General features: G+C 38.4%; 3 protein-coding genes across 3 annotated transcripts; all 3 read right to left on the reverse strand.

Annotated features, from left to right (window-relative positions):
• Positions 1–906: 906 nt before the first annotated feature.
• LOC105339249 (uncharacterized) lies at positions 907–3651 on the reverse strand. Its single transcript, XM_011444713.4, has 2 exons — positions 3546–3651; positions 907–3191 (listed from the first exon to the last, which is right to left on the reverse strand). Exons 1-2 carry the CDS (start codon positions 3547–3549, stop codon positions 1210–1212), a joined length of 1986 nt encoding a protein of 661 aa, XP_011443015.3. The 5' UTR covers positions 3550–3651; the 3' UTR covers positions 907–1209.
• A 3335-nt stretch (positions 3652–6986) lies between these two features.
• Positions 6987–11575, reverse strand: LOC105339248 (uncharacterized). Its single transcript, XM_011444710.4, has 2 exons — positions 11017–11575; positions 6987–9074 (listed from the first exon to the last, which is right to left on the reverse strand). Exons 1-2 carry the CDS (start codon positions 11018–11020, stop codon positions 7126–7128), a joined length of 1953 nt encoding a protein of 650 aa, XP_011443012.3. The 5' UTR covers positions 11021–11575; the 3' UTR covers positions 6987–7125.
• Positions 11576–11707: 132 nt separating this feature from the next.
• Positions 11708–14879, reverse strand: LOC105339247 (galactose mutarotase). Its single transcript, XM_011444709.4, has 8 exons — positions 14723–14879; positions 14261–14391; positions 13894–14048; positions 13510–13719; positions 13339–13426; positions 13084–13231; positions 12779–12953; positions 11708–11866 (listed from the first exon to the last, which is right to left on the reverse strand). The coding sequence occupies exons 1-8, from the start codon at positions 14794–14796 to the stop codon at positions 11786–11788; spliced, it is 1062 nt and encodes a 353-aa protein (XP_011443011.3). The 5' UTR covers positions 14797–14879; the 3' UTR covers positions 11708–11785.
• Between the last annotated feature and the right edge of the window lie 1530 nt (positions 14880–16409).

Genomic DNA, 16409 nt, shown 5'->3' on the forward strand with positions numbered 1-16409 from the left:
AGTACTGAAGTACTGATGGGAGTTGATTTTATCGATTATTATTTATCTAAAAATCAACGATATGTTATTTTGCTTGGCAAGTAGTTTATAATCTCTATTTGAATTACGCACATTTTTAAAATATGGATTCTCGGACTTTTCCGACAAGAATTTCGAGAAAACCTTATTATGTTGTGTAATATTTAAAAATAGAATTGATTTCATCAAACTATCTATCGGTATTCGAAATATTTCAAAAAGTGTATGGATCCAACCAATAATGAACTCTAGTCTCGTTCAACCAGATGCTCGGCGGTCGCCGTTAATCTCTGACAAGTAAGAGATACTAGGTCACGTGATAGCTTGATGATGCGACCTCTAAATATAGACTGACTCTCTGCTTGTCGGAGATGTACGGAGACACCCGATGGTTGAACTCTGGCGTAGGAATACATACGACTGAAAAAAAAACTTCTAAATTGTTCGTACTATTTAAAATCTGACTATTTCTAAGGTATTTATAAATAAGTTTCCTTTTTTAAAAATGCTTCAGCGTACATTACATCGAATTTATCGATTACTTTCAAGAACTAACTCTTGTCAGCGGTGATGATTTGTGCTTAGGTCCAAACACTGTTTTAGTTTTGGTTTGCCAGAGTAACTGCATAGGAGAGTTGATTAAAATCAACTCCCAATAAGTCTTCAAATTAAACAATAAAAGTAAGTTTCTCTGAATAGCAGACGCTGTCCTGACATTTTGATTTCCAATGAAGTGTTTACATTTGCTTAACTAAATTTCGAACCTGACGTAATTAATATGCAAGTATATTGCACGCGAGGGTGATATTATAACAATTACAAAAGGGAAATTTTATACAATAAATGCTGTTTTTGAGGTCAATACGATGAATTTGTAACCCGAAAATACTTTGAGGGTAGCTAAATCATCATATTGATCGAAAGAAAACCGCAATAATTGATTTATTATTTGATCGACGAATTGATACACCAATAACAAATTTAGTTATCAAGCGAAGAGTTTAGTTTGAAGCCATAGCCGAACAAATTGAAAAACGCGATATTTCATTTGCCTATCTATTTTTAGTTCTCTTTTGAAAAATTCAAATGCTATATAGACCTCCTAGGTCACGTGCAGGTGAATATACATATTTTTTTTTATTAATAAATCTGCCAACTAAACTGACATCGTTTTATGACAAATAGTCGAGTTCATCTGAAAGCAGCCACACTGTTGGGTCGTTTTATCGGACTGTGACCTTGAGCACCAATGGCGACCCTCCGTCTCATATTGAGCATGGCGTCATCGTACTCCTGGTCCCGCCTCTTGAGGTCCTTGATGATCTGGCGCGCCTGGTTGCTGGAGAGGAGGCGCTTCACGTTACCGAAATAGATGGATTCCGTGTCGGATGCGTTATCCACACTGGGCGTATTTTTACGGTTTCCCGCCTTTCTCTTCTTGACGTCTGGCGCCTCACTCCTGGTATCCGTGTCTCCCTCCACCATCCGGCGGATCATGTCCGTCATGTCTCTGTCGGACAAATGCGGAGGAATCTCCTCACGAGAAGACAAGGACGTAGACGAACGATTCAAAAACTTGCCATCATGAGTTCGCGGCATCTGTTTGACCCGATGGAATAGCTCTGTGTTGTCATCGCTGCCCCTCTTTGGATTCACGGGCACGCTTTTGTCAGTTCCGCTCGGTGAGGTGATGGTCACCCGTAGAGATGGCCTGGAGAAAGCGCCCTCTGGTTTAGATGGACTGTTGGACTCCGAAAGCTGATGAGATTTTGTCATCACTGTTTTGTTCACCTTGGCGGCTTTATCGGTTTCTTGCTTTGATGTCACCTTCTTCTGGTGTTTGTACAGGTGGACCGCAGTGGATTTAGTTTCCGTTCCACTCTTCGTCACCTTGGTAGCAGCTGATATAGAGTTCCACTTGTCCATTCCGGGGGGAACTACTATTATAGACTTCTTCCTCTGTTTACTGGGTTCTTCACTTTCAGGATTAACGACAGGATTTTTCAACATAATTCTAAAATGCCTGGTCCTTCTATCTCTTGCGTTGTTGAAAATCTCAGCAACGGTAGTTTTCTTTGCGCTTTTCCCCATCAGCGATCGCTGTATTGCTATTCTGTTGTTCACTTTTAGATCTGAAGCAACTGTGTTAGAACCCCAGTTTGTTTTCTGGCGAACCAAAGCCATTTTCTCGCGAGTGGGATCCTTTGCGAAAAACACAGCTTCCACTTCATCAGGCTCATAGTTTATATTCAAGGGCTTCAAAACAAATTCACCCTCTTTGTCTTTTAAAGTGATCACTGTTTTACCTTTTTCTAGTTCCAGGAACTTTTCTGCTTTGATCGTGATCTTCCTTGCCCTCGTTCTCTCTGTCTGAACGTCAACCTCCCCATCTTCTGCCTCACTCTCATCTTCCCCCTTCGATTCCGGTATTGACGTCATTTCATTATCGGGAGCCATGGTCCTAACTTGACTGGCGGACTTCAAAAGTCGGTCAATTTGAGCTATTTTCTGTTCTGGAAGTTTAATCCCCTTTGCGTCAATTTCTTGACTGTTTCGTTCCTCGCGCTTCATTTCTCTGTGTTCCGATTCAACTTTTGATTCGGATTTTTTGACAACTTTGACGTCAGCTTTAGCCACCTTTTTAGTCTGTTTTGCCATCGAATTCCCTGCCAAGTCGACGCCGGCCGTTTTAGGTCGATTGGCCTCAAAGACGGAGTCGACGTCGGCGTCCGTTTTGGAATCGTTGATCTTGTCGGCAGGGGCGGTCTTTGGACGCTCCTCTGATTCATCCTCCTCGGCGATCACAGAGTCAATCTCACAGGGCGTGAAGTCGAAGCAGTCCTCCAACAGGGGCGATATTGTCGCCAGGTTGTTTTCCCTGTACGTCTTCCTCTTCTGTGAGGCCTTGGAGAATAGATCAGCGCCCTCTGTCCTGTACAGAGAGTACCTGTTATTGACGGCCTTCTCCTTCTTCAGCTTCCTCAGGTCCCGCCGGACAATCTGCTCCTCTTTGATCAAGGATTGCAGGGTCTTCTGGAACTCCTTGTACAGCATGTTACACTTCTTGGCGTAGAACTTCTGGGCGGCCGTGGACACCGCCAAGTTAACGTCAGGCATTGATATGTCCAGGCCATAGTTGCGGGCCAAATCGTACGATTCTTTCTCCGTGGGAGCTGAAAATACCAGAATATGACAAATTTATTGAGGTATATGTCATCACAATGCTGGTTCCTTAATATCATATCAAAATTTTATTCATTGCAACGGAAGTGCCATTTGTCAGAACGATACAAAGCTTCCCACTGAAACACATGATTCTAACGAGCTATTGATTGCTACAATTTCAATATAACGTATAAAGTACACGTAGCAATAGCCGGTATAATTATCAGAGTGCTAAATGTTTTTAAATAGAAATTCCAATCAGATTTTAATCAGTTAAATGTACTTGTAAGCATAAATGTACAAATGTTTGGTTTTCATTAATTTGTGATATATCATTTAGATAATTGTAAAAAGTAACTTACCCATACTGTACAAAATCTACTCTAAGCACTTGTTTTAACACATTGCAATATCCATTTGTCACAAACAAAAGATTTATTACAAACAATGCACATGGTCGGGGCAAACAGAGTTTATATACAGATTACGAGGATTAAGGATTTATTGTGCAAAGCTGCAACCGCCGGTAATCTCGGGGGACTTACTCAGTCGGAGGCCCAGGAGCAGACGTCAACGAAACCATCTTACAGTGAAAAACTAAACCCAACTCAAGGTCAATAATTACGTCATTAATTAAGGTATATGCCTCCTCCAACAACTGACTGTCCAAGGTTTCGTGTGAGGAGTTTGGATGTTGTTTTATGTATCAGAAGAGGGTAAAAGTACTTTCATTTTCTTGTAATTATTTGTGCAGGATTACTAATAACGCTTATTGACAATTGAGAGATCGTATTGACACTTGCTACAGAGGAGATTTGAACCATGCACAGCCGATATGATAACACTGAGCCAGATAATTGCGCCAGTGCTATGGTGACATATTTTTCACCCGTCAAGGATGCATTATCCGAAATATTGAAATATATCATATGTTAGACCATTTCTATAGTTTATACAGTTTATAACCAATTTTGTTATTGATGTATGTTACCTGCTAGGTGAGATATTTACCTTTATTGAATGAATTCATACGGGAAAATATCTTTTACGCATATAAACTTATTTCCTTTTCGATATTTAATTTTTTTCAGATGTATAATACTTCCTTTAGTACTTACAACTCTTATACAATTTGACCAAAACTCCAAAAGGATTTTTAGATCTAGGTAAATATATCCTTTGGCATTGACATAATATTAAGTATCCGGAACAGATAGTGTTCTAGGCGAAATAAGACAATGAAATTAGCAAATGTTCGTTCGGCAATGATTCAGTATTAGAGGGAGTTTACAGTAGATTCAGTATTAGTGGGAGTTTACAGTAGATTCAGAACTAGAGTGAGTTTACAGAAGATTCTGTCTTCGAGGGAGCTTACAATAGATTCAGTATAAGAGGGAGTTTACAGTAGATTCAGTACTTGAGGGAGTTTACAGTGGATTCAGTATTAGAGTGAGTTTACAGTAGATTCAGAATTAAAGGGAGCTTACAGTGGATTCAGTATTAGAGTTAGTTTACAGTAGATTCAGAATTAGAGGGAGCTTACAGTGGATTCAGTATTAGAGGGAGCTTACAGTAGATTCAGTATTAGAAGGAGTTTACAGTGGATTCAGTATTAGAGTGAGTTTACAGTAGATTCAGAATTAAAGGGAGCTTACAGTGGATTCAGTATTAGAGTTAGTTTACAGTAGATTCAGAATTAGAGGGAGCTTACAGTGGATTCAGTATAAGAGGGAGCTTACAGTGGATTCAGTATTAGAGGGAGCTTACAGTAGATTCAGTATTAGAGGGCGTTTACAGTAGATTCAGTATAAGAGGGAGCTTACAGTAGATTCAGAATTAGAGTGAGTTTACAGTAGATTCAGTATTAGAGGGCGTTTACAGTAGATTCAGAATTAGAGGGAGCTTACAGTGGATTCAGTATTAGAGGGAGTTTACAGTAGATTCAGTATTAGAGTTAGTTTACAGTAGATTCAGAATTAGAGGGAGCTTACAGTGGATTCAGTATAAGAGGGAGCTTACAGTGGATTCAGTATTAGAGGGAGCTTACAGTAGATTCAGTATTAGAGGGCGTTTACAGTAGATTCAGTATAAGAGGGAGCTTACAGTAGATTCAGAATTAGAGTGAGTTTACAGTAGATTCAGTATTAGAGGGCGTTTACAGTAGATTCAGAATTAGAGGGAGCTTACAGTGGATTCAGTATTAGAGGGAGTTTACAGTAGATTCAGTATTAGAGTGAGTTTACAGTAGATTCAGTATTAGAGGGCGTTTACAGTAGATTCAGTATTAGTGGGAGTTTTACAGTAGATTCAGTATTGTAGGGAGTTTACAGTAGATTCAGTATTACAGGGCGTTTACAGTCGATTCAGAATTAGAGGGAGCTTACAGTAGATTCAGTATTAGAGTTAGTTTACAGTAGATTCAGAATTAGAGTGAGTTTACAGTAGATTCAGTATTAGAGGGCGTTTACAGTAGATTCAGAATTAGAGGGAGCTTACAGTGGATTCAGTATTAGAGGGAGTTTACAGTAGATTCAGTATTAGAGTGAGTTTACAGTAGATTCAGTATTAGAGGGCGTTTACAGTAGATTCAGTATTAGAGTGAGTTTACAGTAGATTCAGTATTAGAGGGCGTTTACAGTAGATTCAGTATTAGTGGGAGTTTTACAGTAGATTCAGTATTGTAGGGAGTTTACAGTAGATTCAGTATTAGTGGGAGTTTACGGTAGATTCAGTATTAGAGGGAGCTTACAGTGGATTCAGTATTAGAGTTAGTTTACAGTAGATTCAGAATTAAAGGGAGCTCACAGTGGATTCAGTATTAGAGGGAGCTTACAGTAGATTCTGATTTAGAGGAAATTTACAGTAGATTCAGAATTAGAGTGAGTTTACAGTAGATTCAGAATTAGAGTGAGTTTACAGTAGATTCAGTATTATAGGGCGTTTACAGTAGATTCAGTATTAGTGGGAGTTTTACAGTAGATTCGGTATTAGTGGGATTTTTACAGTAGATTCAGTATTAAAGGGAGTTTACATTAAATCCCTTCGAGGGGTTATGTCTTTTGTTTAAAAACAACAAAATATTTGATAAGATCATATTCAAATAATTTAATATAAATTTAATAATGTTTAACACAACTTAGAAATAAAGATCTATAAAACGCAGAAGATTCGTAAAAATGTCACAAAATTCAATAACCATATTAATTTATAATAATTTAAGAGGGGGCACTTCATAAAGTGTTATTCAAAATCTGAGTATTTCTATTGAAAACCAAAGAATAAATATATGCTGGCGTTTTACATTATAGATAACCACTTATCATAAAAAAGCTTAGTAAAAATAGAAGGTGAAATCGTATGATTCTTATGCATAAATATTTACATTTTCCAGTGTCTTTGCCTGTGATAACACTACGTATCGGCGTGATCAAATCTATCATAAAGCCTTTTGGGCTTTATTGGATTTGATCAATTCTCGACCGAAATTATAACCTCATAATACTCAAAGAATTCCTAAAATAAAGTCTCTCATATAGCACGACAATTATTTCTTAGATATATTCCATACATTTCTGGTCATCTTTTTAAGCGTTATTGTATTGTTTTGATATCTCATGAATTAAGCGGAACTTACGACAAATATTGAAATTAAGTTTAGATCGTTATCTTAATTTTATCATACAGTCTTGTTGCTTTATCGCTTTAATACTCAAACATTGCTACATGTATCCGTAGAAAATTGTGTCAATTCATAAGCTACTATATTTCTATCTTGACGGTTTATAAAAAGATAAAAACTAGTTCAGTTTGCTTTGGTTTATTATATATGAATCCAAAAAATAAATATGTATAAACAACGAACACAATAAAAATGAATGCAACAAAACAGAATGATTGTTACAGAGCTCAATTCTCAATACGTTGGCACTCGCTAGGCTTTCATCATTTCCAGCCAGTTCGTGATTTGGACGCACCCAGCGCCACCCTGCGCCGCATAGAATCCATCGTGTCCAGATACTGATCATCCTTCTGCTTCGACTCCCTGATGAATTTGTCCGTCTCCTGGCGACTACTTATCCGCCTCGGAAGTTGCGAGTTAGTTGCAGTTCCGGTACTTGAAGCGACATCTGACGGAGTGTTGCGCTTGTTCCGACTCGACATTCTACTCAAGCGCTTCATGAAAGTTAGCGCCTTGATGGCCCCTTGTAGATCGGACATGGTTTCCTCGGTTTGGTTACTGTAGTCTTCCTTCTCCCCCTTACCTTCTATGAGCCTATCAAGCATTTTGTTCATATCTGCATCAGTCATCTTAAACTGTACATTGCCCTCTCTCATAGACATGGAGGAGTGGGACCTGTTCAGTATATTGGAGGACTCCTGGGGACCTCCCCTAGCGAACGACACTCGGTGGTTACCGGAAGTATTCAATATGTCATGACTTTCCATCGAGGCTTGTGACGTAGAACGCATGACGGAACTCGCCGACTCACAGCTTCGTTTGTTATTGGAGACGCCTAGTGAACTCGACAGGAATTCTTTGACTCTTTTACCTGTCGAGGAATCGTTTAGACTGTTTTCCCTGGAGACTCCCATGGATTGTTTTTTCGTTGCCTTGTTAGTAAATGCCGCATGTATCACAATCGGGGGTCCATTTTCCGCAGTCCGAGTTTTCAGAACGCTTGCCTTTTTGGATCCTCCCCCAGACTTGACGTTCAGTCTTACGGCTGGTGAGGACGCGGGTCGCAGCGACTCCTTGCGGTCATTAGCGTCAGTTTCGTCGTTTCTGAGAGATTTTGATATAATTCTAAAATGGCGAGTTTTCCTGTCTCTTCCACTGTTAAAGATTTCGGCAACGGTGGTTTTCTTTGCCGATTTTCCAATAAGGGATTTTTGAATAGCTATTCTGTTGTTTATTTTGAGCTCTGCTGCCACTGTTGGCGTTTTCCAGTTTGTCTTCTGCCGAACCAATGCCATTCGTTCTTTGGACGGATCCTTAGCAATGAAAACGGCATCGACCCCGGTGGGGTCATAGTTCATCTTGACAGGTTTGACAAGGAATGCGCCGTCTTTGTTTTTAAGCTTGACGTTTACGTCGCCTTTTTGGAGCTCTAGAAACTTTTCTCTGTCAATCGTGATATTCCTGGCCCTTGTTCTTTCTGTCTGAATATCCACTTCGCCGTCACAAGAGCTCTCGTCAGTCACCGAGTTGGGCCTACTAATGACTAGTTTCGGGGGCCCTGTCGATTTGACCATACCGCCCCCTAGCGTGGGACTGGCTGGATCCGGTGGTTTCGCAGGAACAGGGAGTGCCTGGGAATGGGACTGAGACTGCAGTAGATGTTCTACCTTAGCGACCTGTGTGTTGACATGGTCGGCGTCAAGTGTAGCTGCTAGGGAAGGGCGTTTTATGTGCCCACCCTCGGAGTTTGGCGGTATATCTAAAGTGTCTTGCTGTGAATCCGTGGGGACCTCTCCATCAGTTACCCCTGCCGGGGCGGTTTTTGGGCGGATCAGATCTTCGTCTATGATGGAGTCTAGTCCCCAGGGATTAAAACACAGATCGTCAAAAAACGAACTGGACAATTCGTTCTTTTTCAGTAGCGTATCTCGGTTCTTTTTGGCGGTAGAAAAAAGATCCTTGCCGTCTGTACGATACAAAGAGTAATGGCTGTTTAACATTTTTTCCTTCTTTAAGTTCCGCAGTTCCTTTTTAATCGTTTGCTCTTGTTTTATGTGTACGCTCATATTTTTCATGAAATCCCGGTATAGAAAGTTGCATCTTTTCTGGTATTCTTTCTGTGCCGCGGAAGCCACGGCAAAGTTTGCTTCCGGCATGCTGATGTCAAGGCCATAATTTCGGGCAAGGTCGTATTCATTCTTATCAGCTGGGGCTAAAATAAGAAGGAAAAAAAACATGCGTTAATAAGCAGTCATTACGTGAGAGGTAAATGAAACTTTCATAGCATATGTCAAATATTCTGTTCGTAAAAATAAGATTTCAATCTATACTACTATATTAAAATAATAGACTCGAATTTTTGAGCTTTAATACCGATAAATCGGAAGAGTTCCGTCTTTTGTTTCATATATTTTAAACATCATTGGTACTTGAAGATTACCAATTTGTATTTATTTTTTCTCAATCAAGCTTCGCTAATTAATAATTGACGAAAACTCCTCAAAAATTTCCGGAAACCACCTGAATATTTTGGATTTTACAATCTTGCGCATGCGCATTACATTCACGCTAAGTCACGGGAGGCTCTTTATTTGATGTTTCCACAATATCACATTCGCATGGATAACTCAGAAACGATAAAACAAATGCGTTGTAAATTTTCATTGGAAATTTTTTTCTGTTCATCAAAGAAAAGACGGGAGACAATTCTAACACAAGGCATTTACTATAAAAATCCCGAGAGTTTCCAATGTCAACATGTTGTGTAAAAAACGTTGTTGAAAAAAATGTTGAATTCTGCAATTAAAGAATTAGACTTTTCGAAGAAAAGTATTTACAGCTTCAAAATGGTTTGTTATGAACAATTCGACTGTTATTTTCAATGCAACTTTATTAATTTTCTCCAGAATCGTTTTTCTGCAACATTACGGGTGTATGGTAGGCATTTTAACTGTGGTGAAGGTCTTTTCTGAGACACAGTTAGATTATTCCAACTCAGCAGAGTGTAGTAAAATTAATAGCATTATTGTAGGCTTAAAGCTTGATTATGCAAATGTCAACAATATACGGTGTGTCGATGTATCTATTTCTTAAGTGTCCGATATCATACTAGTATGTAATGTCAACCCATGCACGCACGGGTCAAAGTCTAGTAAATATATAAGAGAAAGAGGGGTTATAAGCGGTTTTGATTGTCAAATCTTGCATAAATTTCCGGTAAAAGGTCACCTATCAGGAATATATGAATAGTGAAATCGTCCCTTATTATTTGAGGCCATTTTAGTTACTAGTATTTGAAAAAACCTTATAAGCCATATGGTTATACGATTAATTAAGGAAATCGAAATTGTATCCCAAGCATAGGTCATATCTGTACTCTTGGCGTACGATTGCTTTCTTTTGACATTTATTTAAGATTTAGGTGATTTGTTTCTTTTGCATTACATAAAAATAAACCAAGTTTATTATGAAAAAGCGATTTGTGGATTATTAAATACATCGGACTCGGATTAGTGCTACCATTAAAAGTCTCGCGAGATTTGATACAAACACGCCCGTAATCCCTCGGTTACAGGACGTCACGTAATCCTTTCTATGATTAGAACTGTCCTGTTGAACAGATGCAGAATTTAAATCTTACCTATAAGTCATCAGTTACTAAGTTATGTTGATTTAATCAAAACAGAGCCACAGCTCGGATGACTTTTCCTTTTTGTTTTTTATTTTGAACAGAACAAATTTTACACGCATTTGTCCTTAAAGAATATTATCATATAGTATTTGTCAAATCATTGGAGTTGGAACCAGAGAGAGAAAAGTTTTCTGCAAAGTTAGATGTTTAACCATAACAATAATCCTTTTTTATACTTGTCAATAATTCTTATAAGTCAAGCTATCCCCCTTCCCCCATTTTCAATTTTCTTCCGACGCCACTTCAAATATTTCCTTATTTTTAAAGATAGAAAGTTATTTTACATTATAACTGTTAATTTTATTTTGGGTGAAAATAATCTTGAATAAAGTCTTGTGAGTTAATATATTGAGAGAGAGAGAGAGAGAGAGAGAGAGAGAGAGAGAGAAAGAGAGAGAGAGAGAGAGAGAGAGAGAGAGAGAGAGAGAGAGAGAGAGAGAGAAAGAGAGAGAGAGAAACTTACCCATCACTGATATAAGAGCAGCCTTTGAAACAGAGCACTCAGTAACTAATTATTAGAGTTCTTCTTGTCATGTATGGCTATTTGATGTATTAATTTTGTTTGGTTCTTTGGGATTATAAATGTTAAAACGTCAAACCAAAGACGGTCAGCTGAGATTATGCTAATCCGAGCAACAATCCAACACTTACATGTGCGCCAGTCCTCCAATGGTCAGACTATATCCACTTCACCGAGTGTTTCTAGAGAACGCAGGTTTTTTTTTGTATACACATACATGTAGTACATGCTCAATAAATATACGCTATAAATAATTCATTTCGATTTATTATCGTTTTGTCTAGTATATTAAACGTTTTAATTAAATAATATAATAATCATATCCTAATTATTAAATTAAAAACCGACCAAATCAAAACTACGCGCTCGTCCCCTCATACAAAAAAAAATCCGCTAGCCGAAACACGAGTCTGTAAGGTCACATTCCAAAGACTTCCGCTTCTTTATGAAGCCTTTGACAATGAATGTCGCTTGCTTGATGAGCAAACTGCATCATCAGGCTATAGATATTGAGATACACTTTGTTTGTGGACTCAGCAATGGGTATTTATAGGTCCTTTAATAATCAAGAATTAACTGAGGTCAAGATATCGAAAGGACCCGATATTCTTCCGATTTTCCAAATTAAAAAATATAATTTTACGAGTTTCTTTATTCTTTTTCACATATTTGCACATTATCAACAAATAACAGGTGCTGTAATTATCAAGGTCTACTCTCGAAGTCCGAATTTGTACACCGTCTTGCTGTAGAATTGTTCTCCTGGTCTTAGAATAATGTTTGGAAAGTTCTCCTGGTGAAAAAAGAAAAAAAAATGACAGAAACATCGCAGTGCATTTTACGTTTTTGTAGATGGCAAATCGGAACTTACATGTAGTTTAAGGTACCTCACTACACCTAGACACACTTTTTAAGACACTACGTCACAAGATGCCGATTTAAATGTTTTGTTAAACTGTTTATATCGCTCGATTGGGTTGTATCAAACAATTCAAACAATTACTAAATATCGTGGTCGCGAGTGACAAATGTTTATTAATTGGATAGATTACGGTTCAGCGTGCTAATTTATATAAGTTTTCAGATAGAAGGATATGTGTGGAAGTGAAAAAAATAGATGACACTTAAAGTATAGCGATTTTTGATATAGTAATTGTTTGAATTTCCCAGGTGGTACCTCAATGTAAACAAACGGGAGTTGCTTACCTTCTCTCTTTATATATATAGGGGAAACGAGTGTGATTATAAAATGCTACCAAGTCGTGATATTTCTTTTATTTTTCGACTGGAGACATATATAAGGGGTTGTAAATGATAATTAATAAAAGAAATAAAAAATTTTTTTTGAAAAAAAAATATAAAAAAAGGGGGGGGGGGGGGGAGTAGTGCACGGTCCAGTCCACAAGCACCTGTGGGTTGTATATCGCCGTAGCTCAATGGTTTAAGTATTGGACTTCTGAACCGCAGATGATGGGTTAGAATCCGCCTGGAGCTTTTGTTCATGTAAACTGAATTAAATTTTTTTTAATGTAATTTTTTAACCAAATACTTCTTATCCATTATGATATCTATCACAATCAAGTAATTTTCTGCTGATTTGAGAAAATATTTTACGGTGTAGTGAGCCGCCTTAATCAGATAAACACGTTTACCGGTATATCTTCTGGACAACCAGAATACAGACCTTATTAATGCCGATACAGACCTTATTAACGCTGTCCGGGTAGTGCTGGGTCTCCAGACAGATGGAACAGAACTTCTCGTACACCGCCCCTTGCTTGCCCTCTGAGTGGGGTACAGTGTCGCAGCCCGTGTAGCACTGTACCCCGGGCTCAGTGGTGTACACCTCCAGTCGTCGCCCGGAGGGTGGGTGATCCAACCTTTAAGGGACAGGGATAGGAGATTATCACGCCAAGTCTCACACAAACGTTAAAAAACCACACAGACTAGAAACGAAGGACGTTTAACGTTGCTGGAATAAAAATAACGAAAACAGAGGTGGTTTCTTACGTGGATATCAGCCTCAAGCTGCCGTCCGCATTGTTAACGCAGAAGTTGTTGAAGTACCCCTTCCCCAGGGGCACCTTGCTCAATCGGTCCCCTAGTCTCACCGGCTGACGGAGGTCGTACATTGTACCTGTGACGTCACGAAGTTCGCCTATCCCAAAGAGAGTTTTATATTGCTAAAACACTATCATAATTAACTAAAGTATACCTCTGAAATAACGTCACAACTGTTTAACTGTTTAACGACTTGTAGATTACCTGTCGGAATGTAGATATCATCCTCTTTGTTTGGGGTGTACTTGTCCGCCGATATTTGCAACACGTGATCATCCAGGTTGGGATAATTCTGAAATGCCAAAGTAAAACACAATGTGATAAAAAGATTGATAAACTTAATCATATTTGAGTTATTTTTGTTACATAACGTACGTGTCCTGCCAAGTTGAAGTAGGCGTGGTTTGTGTAATTAACAGGTGTTGGTTTGGTGGTGGTGGCGCTGTACTCAATTACAATTTCGTTCTGATTGGTCAGTTGGTAGGATACAATGGTGGTCAGTTCCCCGGGGAATCCCTCCTCTCCGTCTGGACTCACGTACTTCATCTTCACTTTGTCGCCCTCAATCCACGAATTCCAGAGTTGCTGTAATAGATAAATCATAATTACATATATGTTTACATGTATATAACAATAAAATGCATCAAATCTTTACAATGACGTTTATTATGTATGCAAATTATTACAAAGTATATTTTTTTAAAAAGAATAATAATGAAACAAATACAAAGATAAACAATTTCAGGAATTTAATCCTACATATGTGAATGACTTTTTCCCTCCGTGAATGCAATGCTTTCCAAAGTTTTTGGTCACGTGATATTCTTTACCGTCAACAGAAAACTTGGCATCGGAAATGACGTTCACAACTCGACCGCATATGGCTCCGAAAGTCATCGGGTTGGTTTCGTAGTCTGTGAAATAGTAACAGTGTTTGATATTTTTGCACATTTCTATAAATTCCTGGAAGCGTTTGCAGTCATCATTGGACAGCTGATGCTATGCGTTGTGATCATGGTCCAGCACTTCGTTATACCGGTATTTTCATGATAAACAACCATTGCTTAGTTTTATAAATCTGTTTTCATGTACATATAGATATAAGACGAGTGTATAAGAGTATTACTTTGGACAGAGTCGTATCCCAGACTGACGTCAGAGACCACGCCCCCTTTGTCAGGTACCAGGATGTCCGTTATAACGCAGCCATAATCAATTACACGCACTGTGACGTCATTCTGATTGCAGAACGTGTACCTAAACAATGCAATGTGAAACCATAACTAGGCTACATCATGTCTGAAAATTATATTCTAACCCAGTTTAATATTATGAAAATCGTTTTTTAATATCGTTTCATAGAAATATTCTGCTCCGTTATACCATATGGACCAATTTATTGTTATTTAAAAGCATAAACATGACTTCATATCTTGAATATAACATTTTCTTTATTGCATCTTGAATTTGAATTTATTTTTCTCACGAACGGGGCACCATACTAGTGCCCCAACGCAGTAGACAAAGTACTCGAAATTATTGATACTAGGTTATAACCAGAAATGTGAAGGAATGGGAGCATTGTTACCTGTTGACCGGGCGGCCGTCCGTCAGGTTGCCGAACGAATCCTTTCTTGGTTCGACAGGTTTCTGGTCCGACATTGTGTAGCGACGTCGACTTGTTTACGTTTACACACCCCCACTCACAAAAATCAGCGGCCGTAACTCGTGAAAATTTAAATCAAAGCGGATGAATATACATAAACAAATGCAACGCGTAACCCCCCCCCCCCCCAAAAAAAATAGCAACGCATAAAAAACTTGAATAGTCTAATGGCTAGTTATTGAACTGTTTAGAAAATCAGCGCTAAGGAACTGAAATATAACATTTGAAATATATCGATTTTGCATTTCAACATCGATTATCTTCATAGCACAGTTCAAATATATATTAATTAATTAAATACGAGAGTTAAACTTGGCAATTTCACCGAGTTGATAGTTGCATTGTCCTTTTAGTTTCACTATGTGAATTGAATGAGTTCGAATTTTCCAGGGGAGATACGTAGGGGTGGGTTCCGGACCCTCACCCCTCTAGATCCGCTCATGGACTTTGTCATACACAAGCACGAGAGTCACCATCATCTCCAGGGACCCTGCCTCCTGCCACAGAAAGAGTGCGGGAATGGAGACCGGGAGCTACAGACCTGGGCTGCGTTTTACAAAAGAACTTACGACAGAGTCGTAAATTTTTCAGTTTCATAGAATGATCTCTAACGTACAAAATGTATACAAAACAATTTGTATAAAAAAATTCCAGTTATTGTACATAGGCGTCGGAACCGGGGGGCTAGGTGGGGCTGAGCCCTCCCCCCCCCCCAAACCCAACTTTTTTTGCAAAGTTAGACCGAACCATTAGGGACATAGCATTATAGAGGGTTCAGCCCCCCCCCCCACTTTTTCTCGCAGCAAAGATACTTGTTCCTAAATTTACCTTGAAAGATTGAGAAGTTGGAGTCATAGGCATACTAGCCCCCCCCCCCCCCCCTACGGATTAGGAATTTCATGATTTTGGGAATTAGTTTTTTTTCCCTCAATATTTCTGAGGATTAGTCTAGCCCCCTCCCCCCCCTTTCAATTTGCTTCCGACGCCAGTGTTGTAGGTACGTTTTATTAGTATCAAGTTAAAACAATTGGTAGCTTATTATTAATGAGATTTTATAAATTTGGTCGCAAGTCGTAAGTTCTATTGTAAAACACAGCCCTGCAGCTTAATGATTTTGTCCATTTTAAGACTATATTCATCTTCTTGAGAAAACGAGCTCTAAATTAAATTCAAAGAAAATAATATTCAATTTTATTCGAATTTCAAAGCTAGTTAATTAATTATAGTTTATAGCTTATTAATCTAAGGCATACGTAGGTCTGATGGCCACCCAGACCCATTAATTTTAGACTTTGAAAGATAGAGATAAGAGTATAATATTTTATCAAAGTTCGCATACTTTTCGCTTTTCGTTATACATGTTTTAAAATTTATTTATTCACAAAATTGAACTTTTTTTCATTTTTTTTCCTGCGTGGAGTGACGACTTTTTGTAGAATCTGATTAAATTTATAATTATTTTTGTCTTTGAAGAAAATGCGTGTAATCATATGTAATGGAGAAAACAAGGGAATTGACCATAATTCAGATACTACAAAGGAAAGTCACGGTGCTCGCTAATAAGGGATGTGTGCTAGTTATAGAAACTCGAGTCTCACTGAACAATGTT

This window comes from Magallana gigas, chromosome 6 (assembly GCF_963853765.1).
Source record: "Magallana gigas chromosome 6, xbMagGiga1.1, whole genome shotgun sequence".
Lineage (NCBI taxonomy): Eukaryota > Metazoa > Mollusca > Bivalvia > Ostreida > Ostreidae > Magallana > Magallana gigas.